Source organism: Lissotriton vulgaris, chromosome 5 (genome assembly GCF_964263255.1).
Source record: "Lissotriton vulgaris chromosome 5, aLisVul1.2, whole genome shotgun sequence".
NCBI classification, from domain to species: Eukaryota; Metazoa; Chordata; class Amphibia; order Caudata; family Salamandridae; genus Lissotriton; species Lissotriton vulgaris.
In genome coordinates this window covers 2,001,183,385-2,001,210,736 of record NC_141693.1, presented here as the reverse complement: position 1 = coordinate 2,001,210,736, position 27,352 = coordinate 2,001,183,385, and the positions used below count along the sequence as shown (strand labels likewise).

At 47.7% G+C, this 27,352-nt stretch overlaps 1 protein-coding gene across 4 annotated transcripts in view; it reads left to right on the top strand.

Moving 5' to 3' along the window:
- Positions 1-27,352, top strand: part of PRRC2B (proline rich coiled-coil 2B) — a 657,801-nt gene that overhangs the window by 625,072 nt on the left and 5,377 nt on the right. For all 4 annotated transcript variants that reach the window (XM_086924792.1, XM_086924791.1, XM_086924790.1 and 1 more), the window contains one exon: positions 27,208-27,295. In XM_086924792.1, coding sequence (XP_086780918.1) covers positions 27,208-27,295 — 88 coding nt within the window. The remainder of the gene's footprint in view (positions 1-27,207; positions 27,296-27,352) is intronic.

Below are 27,352 nucleotides of genomic sequence, written 5' to 3'. Positions count from 1 at the left end.
CAAGATACGACTTTCTTCGAAAGGACTTCACGATTTCTTCATCAAGATTCTCCCTTGTGGCTAAGGAGTAGTCACCCTGCATCAAGCGGGCAGCATCCTAAGAAACACTGCGGTCTGCTGCAAGTCCTTCTGCACGAATCCGACGACCCAGCTCGACGAGACCCGGCTTCCCTGGCACCTCTGACCTCTACTCACCTCTACAGCAAAGCTGAGAACCGTGAGTGCGACGAGACCTCGAGGGACCGACGATCGCCAAGACTGCACGACATCTTTACTGCAAGCCCACCGTGTCCTCCACTGGTGAGTGCTTTGGGGTCCGAGAAGCCCCGACCCTGCGCAGCTCCAGCACCCAAGGTCAGCCTCCCTGCATCTCCCGATCTGCGTGGGGCCCTTCTGCTGTTTGCTGTGCACCGCGTTGTTTGGCTACTAGCCGGCTGGCTTGTGGCCTTCTGAACGACGCCCGACGACATCACTGCTGCTGGTCTGGTTGCTCCAGACTGGCCCTTGCTTCCTTCTTGAAGAGAGGCACCCCGGACCCTCCTGGTCCACTCCAGACGCCATTTTGAGTCCACCGCGTGGGCTTGAATTTGCCAAGGCTTTGTTGCCCAATCCTGGGTCCAGCGACGCCGACAGCTTCTATCTTCGTGGGACAGCTCGATCCTCCATCCTGGTCGCCGACAACGCCTCCTGGTCCGTGAGATCTTCGAGTACAGCGTCACCCACTCACCTTGTCGAGGTGGCTACCATCCGGTGCCCTCCTGGTGCCCACTGACTACTGGCTAGTAGTCTCGAACTTGGTCCCCTCTGCTTTCAGGTGTCATCTTCCATCGATCCAGGCTTGGATCCACCGAACTTTCTTCACTGGTCGCCTGCCAGCAACTTCTTTCTTCCAGGCTCCTGGTCCGCCAACGAGGATTCCCGACGTCTTTTGAGTCCTATGCAGCTGCAGCCCCTGGGCTAGGTAACTTCGGCATTTCGGTGCCCCAGCATAGCCTCACTATCCAAGGGTCAGAATCTACCTTCGTTTTCTCCCTACCAGGTCGGGTTCGCCCGAGAACACTAACTTTTCAATTCCTAGCTACCATAGACTTTTGTCCGCATCTCGCGTGAGAGTGCACACACTGCACCCGAGTCCCCTAGGCCTCCTAGAAGTAATCTAACGATTCCCTAGTCAAGTCCTAGCGATTCCAAAAGCTATTAGTACTGTACTTACCTGCTAGTAATTTCGCATTCCACTTTTCAAGTATATGGTTTCACGCGCCCCTCGGGCATTTGTATATACTGTGCTAACTTAAGTATTTTTGTAAGAGTTTTGGTTTGTGCTTAGTACCCTGTCCTCATAAAGAGTACAGGGCTGTTGTGATCTTTAATAAATAACTGTTTATTTTCATAACACTTGTGTGGTGTCCTTTCACTTGGTGTTCAAGGGGTATATGTGTGGTAAACAGCTGGCTTAACACGCCCTCTCGAGTCTTTAGCCTTAGACTGCTCGTATCCACGCTACTAGGATAGCTGGTCTATAAGGTTGACTTACAACCAATCATCAATAAGGGGTGCTGGACTGATACATAGTGTTCACTAGAATAGTGAGCACTGCATATCAGGCCACCTTCTCACATGTATGTATGTGTGTATATATGTATGTGTGTATATATATATATGTATGTGTGTATATATATATATGTATGTGTGTATATGTGTGTGTGTATATATGTATACACACACATACATACACACATACACCCCTTTTTGCAGGCTGAGTGTCTTTGTGCAGAACTAAAGAAAGAGTCGACATGGCACACATCCCTGTGTGCCTTGCCCACAACACCCCCTGCCCTGGCATACATCAGTCACCCCTCTAGCTTTGTCCACTATGCCAGTGGTGTGGGCACAGGTGCATGCTCCCTGTGCCCCTACAGTACCCAGGGCCATTCCTGGGCACTGAAAGTGCAGTGATGCCATTAAGAGTATATAGTGCTGGGAGGTTGTCATTACGAACTCCACAGCGCCATGATGGCTACACTGAAGACTGAGAAATTTGGTGCCAACCTTTTCAGCACATTAAACCCGCACTGATGCAAGTGGGGGATTTAATGCCAAATGCGCGACAGAGGGCATCTGTGAGATGCCCCCTGAAACCTAACCAACTCCCAGTGTCCTGACTGCGTGGCTACCGAGGCTGCCACCACCAAACATGTTTCTGGACCCCTGGGTCGAGAGCCTGCCGCTCCGGGGCCCTGAAACAATGCACATCCTAGGACGACGTGCCAAGCCGCCTCCCCCCAGGATGGGCAGGGGAAGCTTCAAAGGCATGCGCCTTTGTGAGCTTCTCCAGGCCACTTGCTGTACACAACTGGCCCCACCAGTTCAGACCCCCCAGTTCTGAGACACACTTTTTTTCGGGAAGACAGGTGGGAAAAACTAAGGAAGGAAAGGGGGTGTGCCAACCCCACCCCTCAGGTGGGAGAGGCGAGATGAAGCACAACTCCGGGCTATCCCCATCTTGAGGATGGGGAGCCCTGCCCAATCGGAGATATGCTCCTGCCCCCCCTCCCACAGGAGAGGAGCAGGATAGGGGGGGTGCTCGCCCCAGGACAGGGACCCATTGGTCCCTGCCCTTACCCTACCTGTAACGCCCCGAAATTTAGTATTTAGGGGCACCCTGAACCTTCCTTCCTCCGATCCAGATTTGAAACAAAGAAGAACAAGAAACAAGGCCACCTGCCGTGCAGCTGCCAACAAGAGGACTACACCAACTGACTTGACCCCAGCCCTACCGGTCTGTTGATCCTTGAACCTGCTCCTGCTTAAACCCTGGCGTCTTCTGCAGACAGCAACCTCGAAAACCGCGGAGGACCTGCCTTCCTTGCTCATCTAAAGACTGGGACTCCCACAAGCAGTGGTTCAGCTCAAACATCAACAACCCCTGGTGCCAGCTAGGAACAGGAACCGCGACTCCAGCACACACTGCACCCGCCCGGCCTGTGCATGAGTGGACAAGGATGTCCCCCCGGTGACTGTGACCCATAATCCAGTGCCCAAAGACCCTCCTCGAAGATCCTGACGACGCCTGCAGCCTCACAACAAGGGACCCCTCCAACCGCGACCAGCTGAGGGTAAGATTTTCCAACGTCCAAAGACACCCCGGCGCCACACGGCCCCCTGTGCCCAACTCCTGGGTGTCTACCTATCCTCCAAGATTCCAACTTACCTCTCGAAGTGGTGGTCGCACCTGAAGAATCTCCGCCCCGAGCCTGCAGCCTATCTTAAACTTCCAAGTCTCCCGTTAAATGACATTGGCCGCCCGAAGGCCCAAAAGCACCCTGCACCCAGCTGCCAGAGTGCCGCTGGAAGTGCAGCAACTACCCTACTCTACTTCCCACTTGCCCCTTGTGTAAGTGACCAGGAGCTCAGCTCCCACAGCCGCGTGGCCTGCCTGCTAGCAGCTACCATCCAAAGGCTCCCTATCCTTCATATGATTACAGTGGGCCTACTCACTCTGCACCCGGCTGCCCCTGTGCCGTTGAGAGTGTAGCAAATGTACTTACCTGATCCTTGGAGACCCCTGAGTCTACCCCCTGGAACCTTACCTCTGCCAGCCGAATACTTACCCAAAGACCGATAACTTCATGTTCGAGGCATGTGGGCTGCTGAATTCATATCTGTGCATAGATCGCCGCCTAGTGTTGGATCCGGATGATTGCACATTGTTGTCCTGGAAGAGTCTTCGAAGTATCACGAGATAGGTGGCTCCTCCTCTGGACTACAGTGCGCATGGGCATCCTCTCCATCCTCAGATTGTTTTTTTCCGCCATTGGGTTCGGATGTACTTTCGTTACTCGGAGTTTGGAAATATATTTCTAACTTTCTACAGGCCAAAAGGCCTTAGGGGCGTCTGTATTGTATCTTCGATCGGTACCTACAACTTATTCCTGTTCTTTCTACTCAGGACGTCGAATCGGGCCGCGTGGCCTTCTCGACACCAGGGCCAATCGTCGATGGAACGAAGTCCTTTCAAGCGATGCCCCAACTGTAATTCTAAATACCCACACATTGATAAACACCCAGTTTGTAATAAGTGTTTATCTCCTGAACACAACGAAGCCGACTGCCTAGCTTGTGCTCAATTTAGGTCAAAAATACTCTTCGGGTTCGACGTGTGGCGCAACAGATGATGCAGAAAGTTCGTCGACCCATCGAGGTCGCTTACAAAGGTTGTCGAGGCCAAAGCAAATTCTCCCACGTCCGCGATTAAGCGGAAGGCAGTCGACCCGACGACATCGACGCCTGGCATGACTAAAAAGGGACTCGAACGGACAACGGTTGTCGATCCGAAGGTACGCGTCGAACAACCAAAGCAAGTGCACACAAAGACACTTATTCCAAAATCGAGACTCGAGCCGAAGAGCTCCGTCGAACTGAGGGACAAAAGAATCAATCCGAAGCAACATGCTCCAAAGTAGACGCCGGACCACAGAATGGTTATCGAACAACCAAAAAATGTCAGATCGAAAACCACGGCTCCAAAAAAGTTAATACAGGCTACTAAACCGGTCCAACAACCTCTCTGACCGATAAAATTCGGACTCCATCCGCATGTCAAGCCAAGGGTGGTCGAAAAGGATAGCGGATTTGAACCAACACAGCCAAAAAGGCTGAGATTGGGGGGAAAACCTACAGTAGCACAGGAACAGGATCCCTCAGCTGAAGAACAGTCTAAACTGTATGTCGACCCAGACACTGGAAGGGTAACCCTGTTAAAAAGGAAAATCAGGCCTGAAACTACCGTTGAGTGCTACAAGATACCTCTAAAGAGGAAAAGAGACACTTCAACATCTCCAGTTCTCTTTGAAACTATCACGCCATATGTACAGGAAACATATATGTACTCGCCCACACGCACGACTATGGGGAGTATGAGGACAATGAGCAATACAATTATCCAACGGATACTGGCTAGGACACACAAACTCAGCCATGGACTGACCCTGTGGATCCTGGAGATTCTCAAACAATTCCTGACACCTCTGCATACCCTGTTATAAAAACAGAGGACACAGCTGCCTTTAACGCACTGATAGAAAGGGCAGCATATAATCACCATGTGGAGATGCACGCAGATCCCATTGATGAAGACTTCCTCTTTGACACTTTTAGCACCTCGGAGAAAAATGTCAAAACATTGCCAATGCTGAAAGGGGTGTTTAAACATGCAGGGGACATATTTAAAGACACTACCAGGGCACGGGTCATTAACCCTAGAATAGAGAGAAAATATAGACCGGCCCCGGTTGACCCTACATATATTAAGGGACAACTGCCTTTGGACTCTCTAGTTGTCTCCAATGCACGTAAACGTGCTAATTCTCAAACATCTGGCGAAGCTCCACCTCCAGACAAAGGGTCCAAAATTCTGGAGGCATCAGGAAAAAGGGTGGCTTCTCAAGCGGCTAACATCTGGAGAATTGCAAACACGCAAGCCCTGTTAGCTAGGAAGGGCGCACTATGACACACTGGAACAAATCTTTCAACACCTACCTGACCGTTATAAGGAACAGGCAGAATTCCTGATACAAGAGGGCAAGCTCATATCTAATGCATCCATAAAATGTGCCTTAGATGCAGCAGACACGGCAGCCAGGGCTATCAACACTAGCGTCCTGCTCAGACGACATGCGTGGCTACGCATCTCCGGGTTTAAAAATGAAGTTCAAACCACTTTATTAATCAACCCGTTAACCCTGACTATTTATTTGGTCCTGATGTGGACACCATACTGGACAAAATGAAAAAGGACACCGAGACAGCCGAGTCTATGGGTGCCCTGCAATCACAGCAATATAGAGGCGGTTCCTTTCGTCGCTCCGGCAACAGAGGAGCTCTTAGAGGAGCCTCAACACAGCAAACCTCTTATACTAAAAGCAACATGCAAAACACCTACAACCAGAACAGTAGAGGTGGATACCGTGGCAATAGCACCAAGGGTAGAGGACGAGGAAATAACAGCTCCAGATCCTCCACCAACACCAAACAGTGACTTCTTGCCACTGCCCGCTGACCATGTAACACCGGTCGGGGGAAGACTACAGCAATTCCTGCCTGTCTGGGAAATCATAACTACAAACAGGTGGGTGAGGCAAATTATACAACATGGATATTGCCTAAAGTTAATGTCCACACCACCCAACATACCCCCAAGACACCGTCCTATGTCCGCAGAACACCTACACTTATTGCAGCAGGAAGTAATTTGCATGCTACAAAAAGGGGCCATAGAACTAGTACCCTTAGAACACCAGAGTACAGGGGTGTACTCTCTGTACTTCCGAATCCCCAAAAAGGACGGGTCTCTCAGACCAATTTTAGACCTCAGGCCCCTAAACCAATACATCTTATCAGAGCATTTCCACATGATCACTCTGCAGCAGGTGTTGCCACTGTTGCGTCAAGGAGACTTCCTCGCAACCTTGGACCTCAAAGACGCATATTTCCATATTCCTATACACCCAGCACACAGGAAATATCTCAGGTTCACAATTCTAAACCAGCACTACCAATTCAACGTCCTCCCTTTTAGGGTAAAAGCCCCAAGGGTGTTCACCAAGTGCCTGGCAACAGTAGCTGCACAACAAAGAACAAGAAACGAGACCCAGACCAAATGATGTGGTGGTCCTAACAATAGGATCCCAATATATATGGGGTGATAGGCCTAGGAGTTAACACTGCACATAACAAAATTAGGTCAATCCAATTATACTCAGGAGAAAAGTTTTAGCAAATATATATGTATTTTTTTATATATTCTTAGATTTGTTGTAGAAAAAACTTACATAAATAAATAACATTTTGGATCCACATGGTTATCTTTAGAACATCAAACAACATACATAAGCAAAAGATAGGGGATAAGAATAACAGAAATTCATTCTACTTTAAAGCCCACCCAGTGATAATTCACACTTCAGTCATACTCTCATGCTCACAGATTTCCTAGTTAGTCTGCCTAAAATTCTATCATTCAACTTTCATTCTTCCATGCATTCATTCCGATCGTCCTATCGCGGGGGCAGAGTGGGCTGGTCCGGAGCTTCCTGGCTGGTACCAGGGGGGTTGTTGCAGCAGAGCCTCTGCTGATGGGAGTCCCAGTCTTCAAGAGGGTCAAGGCAGGCGGGTCCTCTGGGTGTCCCAAAGTTGCTGTCCGCAGGAGTCGCCAGGATTTAAGCAGGAGCAGGTTCCAGGATCTACAGAACGGTAGGGCTGGGGCCAAGTCAGTTGTGGTCGCCTGTTAGCAGCTGCACGGCGGGTCTTCTTCTTGATCTTCTTTGTTTATCGGAATCTGAGGAAGGGAGGTTCAGGGAGCTCCTAAATACTGAATTTAGGGGCGTTACAGGTAGGGCAAGGACAGGGACCAATAGGTCCTTGTCCTGGGGTGGGTACACCCCCTAATCTGCTTCTCTCCTGTGGGAGGGGGGCTGGAGCCTAGCTGTGATTGGGCAGGGCTCCCCAGCTTGAAGATGGCCGGGGCCGTGCTTCACCTCGCCTCCACCACCTGAGGGGTTGGGTTGGCACAGGCTGGCACACCCCCCTTCCACACGTAGTTTTTCCCGCCAGTCTTCCAGCCAGAGTGGGGCTCAGGACTGGTGGGGGCTGGTTGCTGGGGACAGCAAATAGTCTGGAGAAGCTCAGAGGCGGCATGCCTTTGAAGCTTCCCACTGCCCATCCGGTGGGAGGAGACCTAGCACCTCGCATTGTTGCCGGCCCAGGAGAGCGGGGGCTCTCCTACCCAGGGGTCCTGCAACATGTCTGCTGTGTGGCAGCTTCTGCAGCCACTCAGCCAGACGTAGATTGTAGGTTAGGTTTTCAGGGGGCTTCTCTAAGATGTCCTCTGGTGCATTTTACATTAAATCCCACACTGGCATCAGTGCGGGTTTAATGTCCTGAGAAGTTTGGTTCCAAACTTGTCAGTCTTCAGTGTAGCCATTATGGTGCTGTGGAGTTTGTGATGCCGACCTCCCAGCACCATATACTCTTAATGGCAACACTGCACTTGCAGTGCCCAAGAATGGCCCTGGGGGCATAGAGCACCCAGCTAGAGGGGTGACTGAAGTATGCCTGGGCATTGTGTTCTGTGGCCATGGCACACAGGGATTTGTGCCATGTGGACTCTTTGGGTCTGTACTTAGACACTCAGCCTGCAAAGGCTGTGTGTGGGTGTCAGGGTACATGGCCCCTAGGGTGGCACAATAAGTGCTGTAGCCTTCGGGGGTCTTCCCTGGTCACCAGGCCCTGGGTACCTAGGGTACCTTTTACTAGGGGCTGACAGGTGGCCAGAGATGCCAATTGGGTTGTAGTTTCAACACAGGCCCTGTGTACCTGGTTGGCAGAAACCCAGGGCACACTTAGTCAAAGCACATCAGCAATCAGAAAAAAGTGGGGGCATACCCATGCAAGAAAGATGGCACTTTCTCACACATGAAGAAAACTATTTCCTTGTGGAGACTTTGTAAAAGTCTTAGCGAGCTGCACAGTTCTTCGCTATGATGCAAGCCATGCTAAATTCAGCCCCTGATACCTTGAAGGAGTCAGTCAAGGCAAGGTTGGTAACACCACAGGTTGAAACGAGCATTAAAAATGTAATAGGTCTCGCCTTTTATTAAGTTAAAGCCATTTGCTTTGCTATACAATACCATTAGCAAAGCAAATGGCTTTAACTTAATCAAAGGCGAGACGCATTTGCAGTTGCTGGTAACAGCGCTTTCGCAGCCTACTTACTAGCTGCTATCTTTGTGCGTCTGTGAAGTTAAACCTGCAGCAAATTTAGACTGCCCGTGATAGTATACACCAGATAAACTTATGAGTTGGAGTGCAAACTTACATCCAGACAAACCTACCATTGGCAGGTTTAGGATATAAGCTTCAATTAACCCCTATGGAAATAATGTTAGGATCCAGATTGGAGTTTGATATGAGGCTGAGAAGACTGTTATCTATACTTATAGTATCTGCCAAGCTCTGCATAGCTAGTTCTTGGGTCTTGGCCATTCCCCCATGGACTACTGAATGGTGGGCAACAATTCAGCAAATACATGATTCAGCGCTGGCTCTGGGCAGAGTAAGGGGTGTCCGGTCACTCAGGGTGTTTGATAGAATAGGAGCGCAGTTTAATTGGGAGCTGTAGACTGATTCCTGTTAATGTTTGCAATGTTAGTGGGTTTTCTCTGCTGCAATGGAATGTATCTATGATTTTTAGGTATGTTGTGTTTCTTATTTGTAGCAGCCCTTTTTTTAGGTCTTGCCTGAGCCAGCGCATACGTTGCTCTGGCGAGACATTTAGTGTGTGGGCTTTAAAAAGCCTACCACAGCTTTTTGTTTGGCATACTGCGAGCTGTTTTGTGCACAGGCACGAGCAGAGGCGCTATCTGGCTTTCCTCTCGCTCTCCCAAGCGCGCGCACCTCGCTCCGCCTCGGTCTTGCTCGCCCCTCCCCCACCACAGACAGTGTTTCGCGGCCGCGCGTCTTTTCATATAAGTGACCACTGTCCTCCATCTTCCCTTCTTTCCTTTCTTCCTTCCTCTCGCTATTCCATTCTACCACCCTACTCCTAACATCGCTCACCCTCGTACTCTTTCTTTCCCTTCCTTTCTTCCTTTTTCATTTCCTCCTCGTATCCCTTCGCACATTTGGGTTGATGGTGGCACCTCCATACCTCCAACCCTCCTCTCCCCCCACCCCACCCCCAAAATCCAAACGTGTTGTGTTGTCTCTTCTAAAGTGGTGTGTTCTGTGTCCTCAGACTGTTTTTTTGTATTTTGAGATGGCGCCACATTTCCTCTCTCCCTTTTCGTTCAGACAGGCCACTTATAGGTCTTGATTTGGTGGTGGGGAAATGTGACGTGTTCACGGTCTGTCTTGTTAAATAATGTCACTTTAGAGATAATTGCTTCTTGTAGGAATGTTTTCAACAAAAGTGATCCAAAAAACTTTAGCGTTATTGACTACCGCTCACCTGCTGCATATAAAATTTTTTTTTGTGATATTTGATGAATTTTTTTCTTCTGTATGTATGCTTTTATGATTGTAACACTTAAAATAGAATAAAGCTTGTTTTGATTTGACTGCCGCTCCAAGAACCCTTTAAATAATAAATATAACTTTTTGCCTTATTTGGGCATTTTGCCATGAATTTTTAATTTTTCTTTATTATGCGCAATAGCGGTTTTATCTGCAGCTGCGTACTGTTCCGGGAGAATGCCTCCAGGCTGTTTGCTTGCTTTAGTGCACACTGCTATTCCTATCTACGTTATCTATGCAGCGTTAACTTGTAGGCATACACTACTGGAAGCCATGTTATGTCGCCATTCTGCTGTTCGAGTATTGTAGGCATTTCTCCTCTCTAATTTTGCCTCTGCTAGGGTTAGAAGATTTCCCTCTCGGATTCAGACTGCTACAAAATAGCTTCTTTATTTTTGAGAAGTTTTATACAGCGCAAACCTGACCCGACGGTATTGGTGCTTTACATGAGCATCAGTTACATTATAGACTGACACATTAATTTGTTATTTGTTACAGGGAGGAGTAAGTGATTAGCCCAGAATCAGAGGATGATGAACCCGCTTCCCCATCGTCTATGTCGACCGCTCTAGTAGTTAGGCCACATCCTCTGGTTGTCACCTCTGCGCTTCTTCTTGCAATCAGCTTCATATGGGGACTCGGGAGAGGGGGGGTTGGGGGGTTCAGCGTGGAACACATCAGCATCAGTACTGGTATGCAGTGTCTGCATAACAATGTGTCCGGAAGTAGGTGGATGACAACAGTGACACATTGAAAATTCTGCAACAAAAAAGTTAGTAAATCTATGCAATTGTGATCTTGTGACAAGGCAGCGATGGGATTCAACACTAAGACTGTGACTGAATTCGTTAACATCTGAGATATATCAGACATGACATATATCCAGCAGCAACACGGCCACACAACAGACTGAGAAGGTGGGTCAGCAAAAGGTAAAGCACTCCCACCTGTCCTCTCAAACACCACATCATGGGCCCAAAAGTCAATGACTTTGGAATTACCACCAAACCGGGAGACTGAGACAGACATTATCTGAAACACGTCATCACCAGTCAAATCAGACCCTTACTGTCGTAACCAAGCAGGCCAGGATAAGAACGGCAGACTGTGCTGTACAAATGGCAACAGCATAACATAACCACATAACACAACTTGCTGCACGAATCTTTCCAGCTGTAAATCTGTGCTGTGTCAACAGAACACTGGCATCCGAGGATGATGAGGACTGAACAGCAATAATTAACAAGCATTGGCATAGCCAATAGGTCTTGCTTTTGGGACCTTATAAGTGTTTACCCATTCAACAGTTGATGTTGTTGCACCAAGGAAATTGTGCTGCATAACTTAATACTTCTAAGGTCCCAAAAGCGAGACCTATTGGCTATGCCAATGCTTATTTATTCTATGGCTTACTGATTGCATTTCTGGAGCTGCAAGCCTCTTGGTCTGGTTCCCGCTTAAGGCTTTCTTGTTTCTCTTTTACTCCCACCTGCGCACTTATGATTTCATACATTCTTTTTGCCTGAGATGTAAATAATAATTGTATAAAGTATGAAGCACAAAGTTAAATGTGCCCTTTGGATTCCGAATGGGGTGTTTCAGCTGATTAATACTGACTCAATAAAAATAAATTGACCACATCAGCGCCATGCAGGACACTACTATCCTACGTGAACTAGTCAGCAAGAAATATGAATTTGAGAAAAAAAGATGGTGACTGATTATGCACAGTTGGTGCTGGGCCAGTCTGTACCCAACGTTGGTGGAAATTGATAGTGTTACATGCTTTTTCACTTTCTAAGATTTAGTAAAAGGACCTCCTGGAATTGAATATGATTTCTGGTGTATGGTGGCTTCTTTTTTCGACTTCTTCAACCACTGACTTGACTATATCACTGATAAGGAATTTGATGAGGAAGAGAGGAGGATTAATCCCCACTACCCTTTCTGTGGAGGAGGTAATCTCTGTTACTCTTTCTCCGTTTTACCCCTTTCCTTGACTTTCCTCCGGTTGGGGGTATGCTTGGCACGTACAAGAAGTGTTTATAAAAAGGATTACTTATAAACGTCATCCCCAGGAAGGGGGTTAAGCAAAAAGTGAAAAATAGTACAGATTTTAAAAAAAGGATTTGTCTGATGGGAGGCAAAGGGTTCCATTTATGAAGAATGATTCGACGAAGAATGGAGAAAGTGCAATGGAGATTACCTTAAGTAATCAACGTGCTACATAATTAGACAAAACTATTATTTCATATGGAGCAGACTTATGTTCTTTTAAGCCACATAAAAGGTAGAATATGGATTTAGAATAGTTTACACATCTTAACCAAGTTCGTTCTTGGTACTCCCTAATTGGTCAGTTCCAGAACACAGCAAGGGAAAAAAAGTTATTTTCCTGTACTCGCACAATTAAGTGAAAAGGAGAGGCAAGCATACCAGCTCATATTTCTCACACAGTCAACAGTTCAGCCACTGCACATTTACTTATCAACACTTGTACACAAATGGACAATGTTGTGTACTTCTTTTCAAGAGCGAAGTTCGGTTCAACAAAGCCGACAATCAGCGTGCATGCGCCACAAGCAAAATCAGTTTGAGACATTTATAAGAAATCTTTCTAGATACAAGACTGCAAACCTGCTAAGACTCCCTTTTTAAATGGTTCAAGGCTACTAAAAAGAAAGTGCATTTTACCATATAAAGTAAACCAATAAACGACCATCTCTGCTGGTTTCCATGACACAAAGTTAAGTGTGAGGCAGGGCAGGCTATTTATACATATACACGAATGGCTTCGTCTTGCTTAGCAAAACTGTTTCCGGAGAAGCCCGGCACCTAATGGAGGCCATTAATTAAGCCATCAAAACAGTGAGGCCAGAGGGCTTTCACTCAGACACGCTCTTCGTGCGTCATGCCGTTAAGTACGTACATGTTTTGCATTCATGCTACAATCTGAATGTGAAAGTGTTGAAGGAAAAGCACATATCTCTGCTCCAGGCATGCCCATTCCTGAATACTTGGATACCTTTTTTCCCTAGCAGTGCCTGGCTGGGAGGCGGTAGTGCCTGCAATGCTGGACAGGGTGCAAAAGTGCCTTAGTATTCTCACAGGACAAGAGCCGTCACGAAGCTAGACCGCTGACCTGAGAAAAACCTTAGACAACGCTGAGTCGCCGATCTCTGACGTACTATTTACATTTCAGTCGATTTTAGTGATCTGTTTTTACACCATTACACTGGATAAAAATTATAAAAACAATTAACTAATCCAGTATATGCACAGATTACAAGTGTTCTAACTAAAGCAGCCCTGAAAACAAAATCAATGAAATAATCAAGTCTTACAAGCAGGCACACGGAGGAACAGAAGACAGTAGATGTGCTTGCGGGGATTGGATGCTTTACTAGTGGCGGAAAAAAAAGTCCCCAGAGTGTCACGCCGCCATTATAGCATCCAATCCCCGCGTGCACATCTACTGTCTCTTCTGTCCCTCCACGTGCACGCTTTGGAATCCGTATCGATTCCAAAAGGCCCTTGTCATGGCGAGAGCAGCGCGTGCGCGCTGCGAACGCCAGAAGAGACCTATAAAAGCACAAACTTTCTCCCAACGATTCATCCTACATCCGGGGTCATTTCCACCCTGACTCCCTTGTTTATACAGCACACAAACAGTCTTCCACTCAGGCCGTAAGTGACACTCCTCTGTGCAACAAGGAGAGCAAAATGTTGCACGGTAAAAGGGTAAATTATGCAAAAAAGTGTTGGATGGAATGCTTGAATTAATCTCAGCCTTTGGTAATTACTCAAGGTTGCACTCCAATCCTTTACTTTGCACACCATCCTGCCTCCATTTTTGGTTGCTTATTTTCAGGTTCAAGGAGGGTTTGGATTGGACTGTTCCTATTGGATCACAGACCCGACTGATTTGCATACTGCTGGGTCCAGACTTGAGGTGATATGGTGTACAAAATAACGATGGACTGGGATGGGGGCCTAAGTAATTACCAGTGGCTGAGAATGATTCAAGCATTCCACCAATCACTTTTTTGCGTACTTCAGCCAGTATAAGGGTAGCAGTAGGAGCCACTACCCACTGGAGGATAGACTGCTTCATCTGCCTCCTTCCCCCCTATATCAACGCTTACTGAGACAAGATGCAAGAGTTAGTCGAGCATTTCACAGAGCAGTTCAAAAAGAGTGATAAGGAGATAGAGGGTCAGACTATCTCCAATGCTGCTATCTGCAGGTTGATCAGATGTTGGAAAAAATTAAAAAAGACTGCAAAAGCCACGGGTGCCCTTCAGCCCCCATCACCTTTCGGAGACAATACAGACATGCACCAAAGCCACTTTGTCAGAACCTACTCCCTCATACCAGGGGCCATAGCAACCAAACCACCAACAGGTGGTACAAGGAAACACCGGTAGGGCCTATAGGAGCAACAACATTTGGGCAGGCAGAAAGGAGGTTCTGGCAAAAGGTCCTCCACCTCAAAACTTTGACTCCGCATACACTACCTGTCAGATGAGACTACAGGATTTCCTTCAAGGCAGGCAGGTAATCACATCAGACAAGTGGGTGTTGACAGTGGTTCACTATGGCTACTGCCTAAAGCATCCCGCACCCCCTCCCAACCTCCCTCCCTGCAGCCACACCCTCTGCAGCGAGAATCTTGCCCTTGTACAGGAAGAAGTACAAGTGCTCCTTCTAAAGGGGACTGTCGAACCAGTGCCCCCTCGCCATCAGTGCTAAGGGTTCACTCTTTATGCACTCCTCCCCAAAGGCTTCTCCCTCATGCCATCCTGGACTTCTGGACCCTGAATCACTACATGCTCTCCAAACACTTCTATACGGTAACACTACCCAATGTCATCCTTCTGCTTCAGCAAGGCGATTACATGATGGCAAAGATCTCAAGGGTGCCTAATTGCGCATACCCATTCATCCTCCCAGCAGCACAACCTCCACTTCACGGTAAGAGGCCATCATTATCAATTCAAGGTACTCCCCTTCGGTGACACCACTACTTAAAGTGCCTAGTAGTTTAGCCACCCACCTGAGGGGGTGGGCATCCATGTTTCTCCTAACCAGACGATTGGCTGATCAAGAGTACATGTACAAGATACACAGGCTACCATCTCTCTCCTACACAGCCTCTGGTTCACATACTTTGCACCAATTCCAGCAGTTCGTACCTATTTTTTAGCTAAATGTTCTGTTCTCAATCAGAACATTTGTGCACCTACTGGGCATAATGGCTTCCTGCATCGCCACAGTACCCCAAGCCCGGCTCTACATGCAGCCACTAACATGAGCGCCTCCGCTGAAGGACCACAAGCGGAGGCTCAATGGGAAGATCGAGTAAGGGTAAACGCCAGTGCCCATTGCTCTTTGCAATGGTGGAACAGTGACAATCTGTTGCAGGGCAGCCCTTTCTAGATCGCATTCCACAATTCACAATCACCACAGACACCTCAAGCCACCTGGGGGCCGTATCTCCCCCACCACATGACCATCCAAGTGGTGTAGGCTTGCCATGACCAGGGGCACCACATCAGCTACCTCAAGCTCATAGGCAGTCATGTTTCCCCTCAAAGCCTTTCTTCTCCTTATTTAGGGCAATGCCAATAGCTCAAACAAGAGTTTGAGCTATTGGCATTGTAAACCTTTTGAAACGGCGGCCCTTAAGCGACCCGGTTCCACAGATAGTACTGACATCAGACGCATCACTGGCTGGTTGGGGAGCGCCTCTCCAAACCCACACAACTCGAGGCATGTGGAGCTTGCAACAAAAACAGTGTCATATAAATCACCTAGAACTGTTAGTGATTTTTTTCTGGCACTGAAAGCTATTCAAGCTCAGCTAGTACACAAGACTGCTAATTCGTACAGACAACATGACAGCCATATATATATATATATATATATACAATAACTATACATACATATGCAACCCAATATAACCATACTACGCTCAAACAACTGCCCCCAAATGCCTGTAAAATCTTTACATTTGTTAAATAAGACATATAAATTACATTATATGAAAACGCAAAGAAGAAAGCACTGCCTTTGTTGTCTTTGAAACACACAACCTTTATTTTCAAAGGTAAAAACAGGCAGGATCATGGATGCAGCTTTAGCCTAGATAGGCTGCATTGTAATAACAGAAAAAAACTGGCGCCGTGCCTTTAAGACCTCTGCGAGCCTCCAGGCTCCCATCATGCACCACAGGTGACAGTTAGGTCAGTTCTTTTTTCCGGCTCCTTCTGTGAGGATCCTGGAGCATTGAGCTCGCCAGTTGGTGATATTTTTTCATTTTCTTCTGATAGTTCTTCAAATTTTTCGTCTTTACTTGACGTCTTTAGTCATTATCTGACTAAATCAACAATTTTTGGTGGTTTTTTGGCCTTTTTTCCAGTCCCAATGCCGGCCTTATTTATTAAGTGCCCGGCCAGTGGTAAAAAAATGTCCAAGACAGACCCACATCCGGTCTGTGTGGCTTGTCTTCCATCTACACACAAGCCAGAACTCTGCTACCATTGCAGCAAGTTGTCAAACAGAACTTTGAGAGAGAGAGAGAGAAGAGCAGGCTTCAGTCCCTGCATGACAGAGGAGAAACCGTGAGTGGAAGAGAAGATTTTCACTCCAGGAAACCTTCTTCTCAGCAAAAAGAACATAAGGAAAGAGGGGAGAAGAGAAAACATTGTTCCCCTTCAACTTCGAGGGACAGATCTTCTAAAGTTCCAGTATGTTCAAAATCGTCAATCAGCGTCACGGCATCCGTCGAAGTCGCCGTTGAAGAAGAATTCGCCGTCGATGAGAGGTGAGAAGCATCATGAGCGTAGGCGATCCAAGTCTGGCTCTTCTACGACTATGAGAGGACGGGACTCGACGTCTCATCAACGTCGACGGTCACCGCCGAGAGGCTCGAAAGATCAGTCAAGGTCGCCGTCGAGAGGCGCTAGGACGTCGACGTCGAACCGGGCAGTGGAGGTTTCAACGTCGAAGAGCCCAAGTCATGTGGCGTCGAGGCACACGACGCCGAGAAAATCATCGCCGTCTAGGCGCATGATGTCAACGCCGAAGAGACACTCTACGCCGAGGAGGTCGTCGCCAAGGAGGTCGTCGCCGAGGAGATCGCCATCAAGAGGATTGCTGTTGGAAAGATCAATGTCGAGGAGACTGTCATCGACGTCTCCTGCAGCTAAGAGGCCTAGAACGGTGTCCAAAGACCGATCTAAGGTTTCTGTGGTGTCTTCTAGGAGTTCTTCTTCCTCCCCTGGGCTGAAGATTGTAGAAATCTCTCCAGAGCCCTCGAGCGCCTTCACCTACAGGGGCTAATATCTCTCCACGATGGCTGGAAGAACTCAGAGACTGGAAGATAAGAATCAACCTTCCAAGGTTTAAGTCCAGGTCTCCTGTGTCGAAAAGACCTGTTTCGAGATCAAGGTCACCTCTTATACGAGTGGTCCATTCTCCGAGAAGGTGTGAGCGTACTCCGCCGAGGAAGTCTCCATCAGTGAGGAGGCGGACTTCACCCTCTCCGAGGTCTTCACATCACCGTTCATCCAAGAGACGTGATGCGAGATCTTCGACAAGGTCTACAGATTCGAAGAGGTATTACTCACCGACGCTGTGATCAACTTCTCCAAGTTGGATATCACAGATTGATGACGTAATCACCTTTAATGAAGTTCTCTGTCGTGGAGCAGCGAAACTTAATATCGAGATGCCTGTCTCTACTGCGAAGACAACGGTTATCTTCGAAACATTGCATCAAAAATTATCATCGAGACCTTTACTTCCTCTGGTCCCAGCTCTTTTTGGAGCCTGCTGAGCATAAATTCTTGACTCCTGCATCTTTGGGAGCGGTTCCTTCACGGATCGCAAAGAAGTATAAGGCTCCGGACAATGACCCATTATTTCTAAGATCTGAGCCACAACCTGATTCGGTCATCGTCTCAGGGGCACGTAAAAATCAGACAGGAACGACGTCATCCTCTGTTCCTCCGGACAAAGACGGCAAAACTATAGATTCGGTAGGGAAGAGAATGTGTGCCACTTCTGCTTCCTGCATGAAGGTCGCCAGCGCCTCCGCTTTATTGGGTCGCTATGACCGCGCAATATGGGATTCCTTATCCCGGTTCGCTGAAAAAAATTCCCAAAGAAGACAAGAATGATTTTCTGGAAATCCTTCATGAAGGTGGGCTAGTGGCTTATCTGTTGATTAGCGCAGCTGCGGATGCTTCCGATCTGTCTACGCATGGCTATGCTCATGGTCTTTGTGCAAGGCGCTCAGCTTGGCTAAGGCTTACGGGTTTTAAACCTGAAGCCCAACACCGAATTCTAAATCTGCCGTTTAATGGTAAATCGCTCTTTGGGTCTCATGCTGACGATGAGATGTCACGAATGAAGACTGAGCTGGATACTGTGAGAGCTGTTGGTCTCGAAAAGAGAAAGGACAACTTTAATAAGAAATACCGTCGGAGACAATTTGAAAAGAGTTTTGAAGTTTTACCTTGATAAAACTAAAAGTGTTAGAAAGACTGATCATCTGTTTGTGAACTACGGTCCTCTGAATATGGGCTTGCCTGCTTCTAAGAGGTCCATTTCTAGATGGATTGTGTCATGTATTTTGTTATCAGTTGGCACGGAAACAGACCCCGGTAGACCGAGAGCGCACTCCACTAGAGGAAAGGCTGCTACTACAGCAATGCTTAAAAATGTTCCTGTGCATGAAATTTGTAAGACCGCTACGTGGCGGTCGGTTCACACCTTTGCTCGCCATTACTGCCTTGATTCTGATACTCAGGCGGATGCCCAAGTTGGTCAGGCATCACTGAGGAATTTGTTTGGGTAATACATATAGTAGTGTACTGTCTAGAGGGTCTGGTATTCGTCCGCAGGGTATGGGATGGGCTTGCTACTCTATTCAGTGCTTATGACTATTGATGAGGATCCCCTGGAAGAGAAGGATTAGTTACTTACCTGTAATCCTAGTTCTCTTCCAGGGGTATACTCATCAAGGTCATAAGCACACCCACCCTCCTCGCCGGTCGAATACCAGAACTGGCTATTTTACATTACCCATGCTGTAATCACACTGTTATACGCCGTCCAAAAGAACTGACCTGTCACCTGTGGTGCATGATGGGAGCCTGGAGGCTCACATAGGTCTTAAAGGCAGGGCGACAGTTTTTTCTGTTATTACAATGCAGCCTATCTAGGTTAAAGCTGCCTCTATGATCCTGCCTGTTTTTACCTTTGAAAATAAAGGTTGTGCGTTTCAAAGACAACAAAGGCAGTGCTTTCTTCTTTGCATTTTCATATAATGTAATTTACATGTCTTTATTTAACAAATGTAAAGATTTTACAGGCATTTGGGGGCAGTTTTTTGAGCCTAATATGGTTCTATTGGGCTGCATATGTATATGCATATTATCTATATATATATATAGTTATTTTATGCGTATTTATGTATATATATATATGTATGTAGATATATGCATATTATTGGCTATTGTTCCGGGGTCCCGCACGAGGGCGGGACTATTCAGTGCTTATGACTTTGATGAGTATACCCCTGGAAAAGAACTAGGATTACAGGTAAGTAACTAATCCTTCACAACCCTATTGGAACTCTCACAAAGAGCCATGGAGACCTAAGAACCCCAGATCCCAGTCAACTCGATCTGGCACCTGAAGTCCTAGAGTTTGGCTATCTTAATCTACCACCAGACTGCTTGAATATTATCAGAGGCTAGACGTCCTGTCCTACCACATGAGCCTGCTATGAAGCAAAGTGGAAGTGGTTTGTGACTTGCTGTAATAACAACCACATCAACCCGATTGATCCTTCTCTCAAAAACATTATATGCTATTTGTTACATCTACAACGTGCCAATTTAGCTAACACATCCATAGGTTTACATCTAGCTGCTATAGCTGCATACCTCCAAAATAGACCGCATCCATCTCTTTTCAGAGTATCTGTTATTAAAGCGTTTATGGAGGGACTCAAGAGTTATTCCCCTGAGGCGTCCACCTCCTCCAGTGTGGAATCTCAACATTGTTCTCACCAGACTAATGGGCCCACCCTTTAAACCATAGACACAGATGTGAACTGCAATTTCTTGCGTGTAAAGTTGCTTTCCTAGTTGCCATCACATCACTCAGTAGAGTGTGAGAACTTCAGGCATGGAGAAGTGTGGCTCAATGGTCAGAGCGGCAGACCCTGATGCAGAGGTCTAGCCCGGGACCAGGGTTCAATTCCCCGCCTCGGCAGGTCTAGGGCTCAAAATTCCACGGACCTGATAATTCTCGCCTCGGTGCCTATTCCAATCATGGAGTCCCACTCTGCAACTCTGGGCAATAGCTTGCTTAATCTCCACAACGGCCCCCACAACGCTAAGGATGCCTGGCCTCCACCTTGGGGGTGGCCAGGGATGGACACCTCACAGGGAAAGCCAGGACGGGTTCCACAGCGGTATTCGTACAAGCGCCTCGAGACCCTCGCGGGTGAGTAGTGCGCTATACAAGTATCAATTTACTATAGAAGAACCTTTTTTTACAAATGCAACAAAATAGTGCTTCTTCGGACTAATCCTAAATTCCTTCCTAAAGTCATTCCTGCTTTTCACATCAATCAATCTGTTGTTACCTGTGTTCTTCCCTCGACCAGATTCAGTGGCAGAACATGCATTACACACACTGTTGTGAAGAGCATTGCTCTATTACATTGAAAGGACAAAACCTTTCCGTAACACAAATCAGCTTTTTGACGCTTTTGCTCCTCCACACGAAGGCAATCCTATATCAAAATCAGGTATTGCAAGGTGGATAGTCGAGTGCATTCAAATATGCTATTGTTGGAAAACGAGGCAGCATCTGTGAGGCCTGCACAAATAACATGACCACATTTGTCCTTCACTGGGAACCAAACACCCAATTGTAGCGCCTGACTCTGAGGGTAGCGTTGCAGAGCAGTCTGAGGCTTACTCAAGGGAGGTGGTGTGGGCTAGTAATCGCCATTTGCTGGTGCGCAAGAATAATACTCAATAATGGATTGTCCAGTCTGTACTTTGCTTCCTAAAAGTAAGAGTACATTTATTAAACATGCACACTACTCAATACAATGCACCAATTTACAAATATACATAGCTGTTGGAATTACTTTGTTACATTGCATAACATCTGCACCCCTCCCCCAATGCAGTTACTTGAACATCACCTGGAGTGAGGGCCCTGCGCACTGGCACCATCCCAGTGGCGACCCACCCCATTACCTCAAAAAGCATTAAAAAAGGGGTATACCTGCCTCTGTGACCTAGGCCCCTGTCTGAGCATCTCCTACTGCCCATGAAGTATGCACCTCTATATCTTAAGGGCTAATAGTCTGGGGTCTTCACCTAAGCGCAGCAGCAAGAATCCATGTTGACGCACACTTTAGAATGACATTTGGGTTTCATTAGAATGCTTTGCGATTACAGCCCCTAAACTAATCAGATGAAATCACAGGATTACGCATACACAGCCAGACACCCTAGCAGGAATGTCTGACCACATAACTCCACTTTTTTTATGACCTCTCCTTACACCAGTACTTCACATTAAACATGGAAATGCAGTCCCTCTAAAGGAAATAACCAATAGTAAATGCATTTCAGTTCAATTCCACCATTTCACCTCCAGGGGATGCCCTTCTCAAGACATCCCCAACTCAGCCCTTCACGCCATGATTCATCTCTTAATGCACCCCCAGCTGTAAAACATAAGTTCCAGCCTAGGAGGTGATGCAATCTTGGCTGATCCCTTAAGGGGGTTATTCTTTTTAAATCCTCATATGACTTGGGGTGACTTGTCTCTTCGTGCTGGGGGTAGACTGCGCTTCTCCAGCAGCTCCCCTACCACCTTTTCACCATTGAGGGTGACCCTCCTCTGGGGGGCCATCACACACCAAAACGAGATTCCCCATGCCTTGCAAGGCATTATGGGGCGCTCGGGCTTCTCTCCGTGACTATTGTATGCGCGGCTCTCCCGCTGTGCCGGGGAGAGCCGTGCTGATGCCGGCGGTGGTCTGCCCCGTTACAGCCTCATTGGGGGGGCCCGGTCCCACCCAGACCCCCATGTACTGTCCCGCAGCCCGGGGAGCCCACACCCCGCCACTCGCACTGATTTTTCTGGGGCCCGGGCACCTCGCCTCTTCTTGGAGGTTCTTTTGGGGGTCCCGGTCCCACCCGAGACCCCTGCATGCCTTCTCGATGGAGGGCAGCCTTGGGAGCCCGCCCCCGCCGGACCCCCGCACGGTCAGCACTCTTCTGTGCTGCCGCGGTAGCCGGCATTCATTTTCTGGTATGCCCGCTGCAGATGAGTCAGCTTCAGCGGGTCTTCAGGAGAGTGCAACGGCGCTCCCCCCCCCCATCTCCTCCACAGTTGGGGCCTGGGGATGGGATCCCGGGTCCCCGAACTTCTTTGGAGGGGGGTGCGCACGACGGCGATCCCTCTCTCTGCCACCTCGAGGCCCGGAGATGGGGTCCCGGGCCCCTCCTCCTCTGGACGGGTTGCACGACGGCGCACCCCATCACCATTTTCGGCGGGGCCAGGGTGGGTTCCTGGCACCCCGTGGGGGCATTTTCATGGGGAGCACGATGGCGCTCCCCGGCTTTTCTCCTCGCGGGGGGTGCGACGGCGCTCCCACGCCTCCATCTTCGGTGGGGGCCAAGGTGGGTTCCTGGCCCCCATGCAGGGCAACTTCACGGGGAGCGCAACAGCGCTCCCAGTCTTTACCGCTCTTTGGGGGCAGCTCACGGGACCTGACCCACCCCGGGGGCATTTCTGAGACCGGCAACGGAGCCTCACGTGCTTCGTCGGCGGTCTTCTTAGGGGTCAAAGATCGCCTACCTTCCGGGTGCCATAGGTCAGCCCCTGGGGGGGTCCGATCTGCCCCATTATCCGGGTCTTCTGGCTCCTGGTCGCGTCCCCCAGCCACTGGGAGCACTCTCCTTTGCCTCCTGGGTCTCCAAGAGGGTGCTTTCTGCAGGGAGCGGTCTTCACTGGCTCCCTGCGCAGAGGCCCCTGCTTCTGCACACCGGTCCTGGGCTCTTCTGGCGCTGTTAGGGGCCTGGGTGGGGTGGGGGGGGGGGGCAAATCATATGGGTCCTCCCAACTGCCCATTGCTAGGCTCTAGCACCTTACGCCTCAGCAGACCACACCCCAGAGAGAGCTTCTCTTCCTGTCCAAGCACTTTTTAAAAGTTGAGTATCGGGGCTGGCGGGAAGTCTCTGTTGGTCCTATCAAACAGTGACACATCACTTCCCTGCTCCCTCCTTGTCCAGCCTCTGGGTTTGTTCAAAATGGTGTCATCCAGTGTCTCTGGCCACATGGCTTCTGAAATCCAACTCCTTCCCCCCTCACTGCCTTCCCTCCTTGGTGCAGCCAGGTGCCTGGCACTCTGCGACACCAGTTGAAGGGTTGGCCTGTAGGTCCACCCATCTCCTTTCCTTGGAGGGAAGATATTCGCTTTGGGAAGAAAGGTCATTAATCTAACCTGCCAGGGCCAGACCCCAGCCAGGGACTTGGAGAAATATGACATTTTTGGATGACCCAAAGGCAGTACAAATATGACTTTGGCCTCTGCAGAATACTTCTTTTCACATCCGCTACAATGGACTTTAGTGCGTGTCTGGAATCTGTTGGCCTTGTGTAAGTCACTCTAGCCATGGGCCCCACATCTCCATAGGGGACTAATGAAGTGAAAACAGAGTAAAACACAGACTTTCCCTGGCATGTTTCTTTCCAGTGTATAAAGCCTATTCAATGTCACCACCCAATTCTGCACAAGTCCTGCCACACCATTCAATTTGTAGCTGCTCCTGGACTGCGCACGCTAGGAATCTCCCCTGCGCAGCCCCTACACGTGTGCTCGCATGTACATATTGTAACCAGCCCCATACTCCAGCTGCCTAGTCAAGCCAGCAGGACACCAGTAAAATCTACATGCAGTCTCCTTCCTTATGCATTTACCGTGGGTGAGTCCCAGATTATGAGGCTCCCCACAGTAAAAGCTCAACAATCAGGTGCTCAAAAAGCAAAAAATCCGGGCGGCCCCTAGTGTCAGAACCACCTTCTAACAGCTATGCAAAGGCTAAACTGACATTAACAGTTCCCCCTAGAGCACACCCTACACGCAAACTGGAGGCTTCTATGGCATTCTCAGGAAATATACCCATAGATGATATATGCAAAGCTGCAACATGGTCTACACCTCATACATTCACAAAACTCTATTCTGCTGATTTTTTGGCAGTACAGCAAGCTAGAGTAGGCCAAGCAGTTTTAGGTACACTATTTTAGACCACTGCAACAGCTACAGGTTAGCCATCGCCTTGGGAGATAATTGCTATGTAGTATATGAAAAAGCATGTGATCAACAGCTCGTATGCCTTGAACTGAAAATGCTACTTACCCAGTATGCATCTGTTACTGGCATATAGAGCTGTAGCGTTGTATGTATCCGCCCTCCTCCCTGGGTACCTATACCTGTTTCAGTAACATCTTACTTAGGTACATGCATTCATGGACATCTCCTTCTACTACTCTTACTAACTCCATTAAAACACTCTGCGGGAAAACAATCTAACAATGGAGTCGATGCCCATGTGCACGATCACCAAAAGGAGTCCCCTACCTTGTGATTGGAAAGACTTCTTCGAAGATAAACTAAGTTTAAACATCCGGACCCGACACTAGATGGCGATCTATGCAAAAGCATAGAACTACAGCTCTATGCCAAGAACAGATGCATACTGGGTAAGTAGCATTTTCCTTTCTCACACCCTCCATTCAGTTTTGTGGATGCTAGTTTCTCCTGTGGTAGTCACATCTTGGATGTGTTAGTGAACTACAAGCACTCACAATACAAGAACCTTGTCATAAAGATAGTGGTACGGAGGACTAACTTAAAGTTAATTCCTAAGGTGGATTCCACTTCATCTCCAACCATAAAGTACCCAGTTTTTTTCCCTGAGGTAGAATAGCAAAAAAAGCTCTTCACACCCCAGATGTAATGCAGGCTGTTGTGGACTACATTGATTGCTCCAGGCCCTTTCACAGAGTTAACCAGTTGTTCATAGGTTTTGTTAAACCCCACAAGGGCTGTCCCATCTCCAAAATGGGCATCGCAAGGTAAATAATCAAATGCATCCAATCTTGCAATAATAAGGCCAAGATAACTCTCCCTTTTAGCCCCCTGTATGCAAACTACATGCCGAGAGGCAGCAACCATGGTTTTTCTCGCCAATATTCCTTAAGCGGACTTGACATAAAGCAGCTATTTGGTCTACCAAACAGACCATCACCAAACGTGTGGATATCTCAGATAGAGAGCAGACATCTGAATCATCCACACGCTAGCCACTGCTTGTAGAAGCGTGCTCTTTTACAGTATATGCAGAGAATGTGTATTAACAGCAACACATGAGACAGCTGAAAATGTTACCCTGTAAGCACCTTTTTGTAGCATCAAGTGCTGTAGATTCACATGCGCCCACTCTTCTTCAGAAGGGTGGCTCTGATCACAGATCTCTTCCCAAAGCCCATATCTGTCATATGTTTCTTTAGTCACTACTCTTACCTGTGACAAACAGCCTAGCCTGGAATTGATGCCCATCTGCATAGCCAACAAAATTGTGCATCTTGTGATGCTAGAGACTTTCTTAGAAGAGAAACAACTTTTATACGTCCAAGACCGACACAAAGTGGCAGGAGTATTCAGAGTGCATGAATGTACAGCACTAAAGCCTGTGAGCAGATGCTTACAGGATAAGTAATATTTTCCTTACTCCAGCAGATATAACTTTGTTCTTTCTGGTTTAAGATCCTGTTTCACTTAAATTGGGCAAATGGAAAATTCTAAAGTTACCGTCTTGAAATATTGTATGAAAGGCTGTAAGTATTACCTACCTGAACTATCAACAGGAATTATATATTTGATCTTCTGCTTTCCGGCCACCTTTAGTGTGTGCACTTGTTCTGGGAAAATAGTCTGTACTAAGCATTAATTTGTAAAGTCTGTAGTTAATGGCCACCAACATCATGTAGCAACAAAGCAAGCGATGGAAGGAATGTTTGAATTAATATTAACCGCCGTCTAGTCCACTCTTTTTCCACACACCATGCTTCTTCAGACAGACCACCTTTTGAAAACCAACCTTAATCTTACTCCAAGAGGAATAGTTTATCCTGAGCTGCCAGGCCAGGCCCCTCAAGATGGGAGCACAAGGAACTCCAGACAGATTCAGTCCTCCTAGTAAGAGATGCATAGTTGAAGTCCTGTAGTACAGCAAGCTTGGAACCCATATATGGGGATTACCCATTTCACTTAGGCCTTCTGCTGAATTAAACAAATGGATGGAAGAATGCTTGAATAAATCGCTGCCACTGGCAAATGTTCGGGACCCTGTTCCAGTCAATCATTTTTGGCATATTGGGTGTCAAGCATTCCTTCCATCATGTTGTATATTGCAGCCAACATCATGTAGACATTTCCTTAGGAAATTAAATGCTGACTGAGTAATATACTGCCAGCAGATCCACTTTTACCGTAGGATTTTGTTTTCTAAATGTGTTGCTATCTTAACACAGAAGTATGGGTGTTTGCCGGTTTATGCATATTTTCTGTTTTACACTGGTCTGTGGCTCCTTTTGAAAAGATTGGTGTAAGACTCTGGAATCGGGAAGTTCCAGTGAGTAAATGAGGCAGAGTTTCTGCAATCCTGTTACAGAGATTTTGGAGCAAAATGTAGGAGGGCAGTCTAATTTTTTTAGATTCCATTGCCATCTTGAGTCTGATTACTTAATAGTTGCAGATGGAGATTGTGATGCGTTTAGTGGAATCTCTACTAGATGCCAGACTTTCAGGTAACATGTAATCCAGACATTTTTCCTGAAAGTCACTGTCTTGGCATACCACTACAATGTTTTTATTGTGACCCTTTTGACAGTGCCCCAAAGTCTGCCTTCTAGGACACTATCCATAGTAAGCTTGGGCGTACTAGCTCTTGCTCCCTTTGCTTGCCAGCTTGTGTTCATGTCTTGTGGTGTTTTCATTCTGAATGCCTCCCCTTTTGTTTTAAGGCCTAGCTCTGCTAGCCCCAGTGGGAAGCCACCTGGATCCGGACCAGCCACCAACATGAGTTCTGTGCACGGACACTATGCTCAGCAGGTATAGTACAGCTCCTTTCCAGGCAGCAGAGCATTCTGGCCTTCACAAGCAGAATAC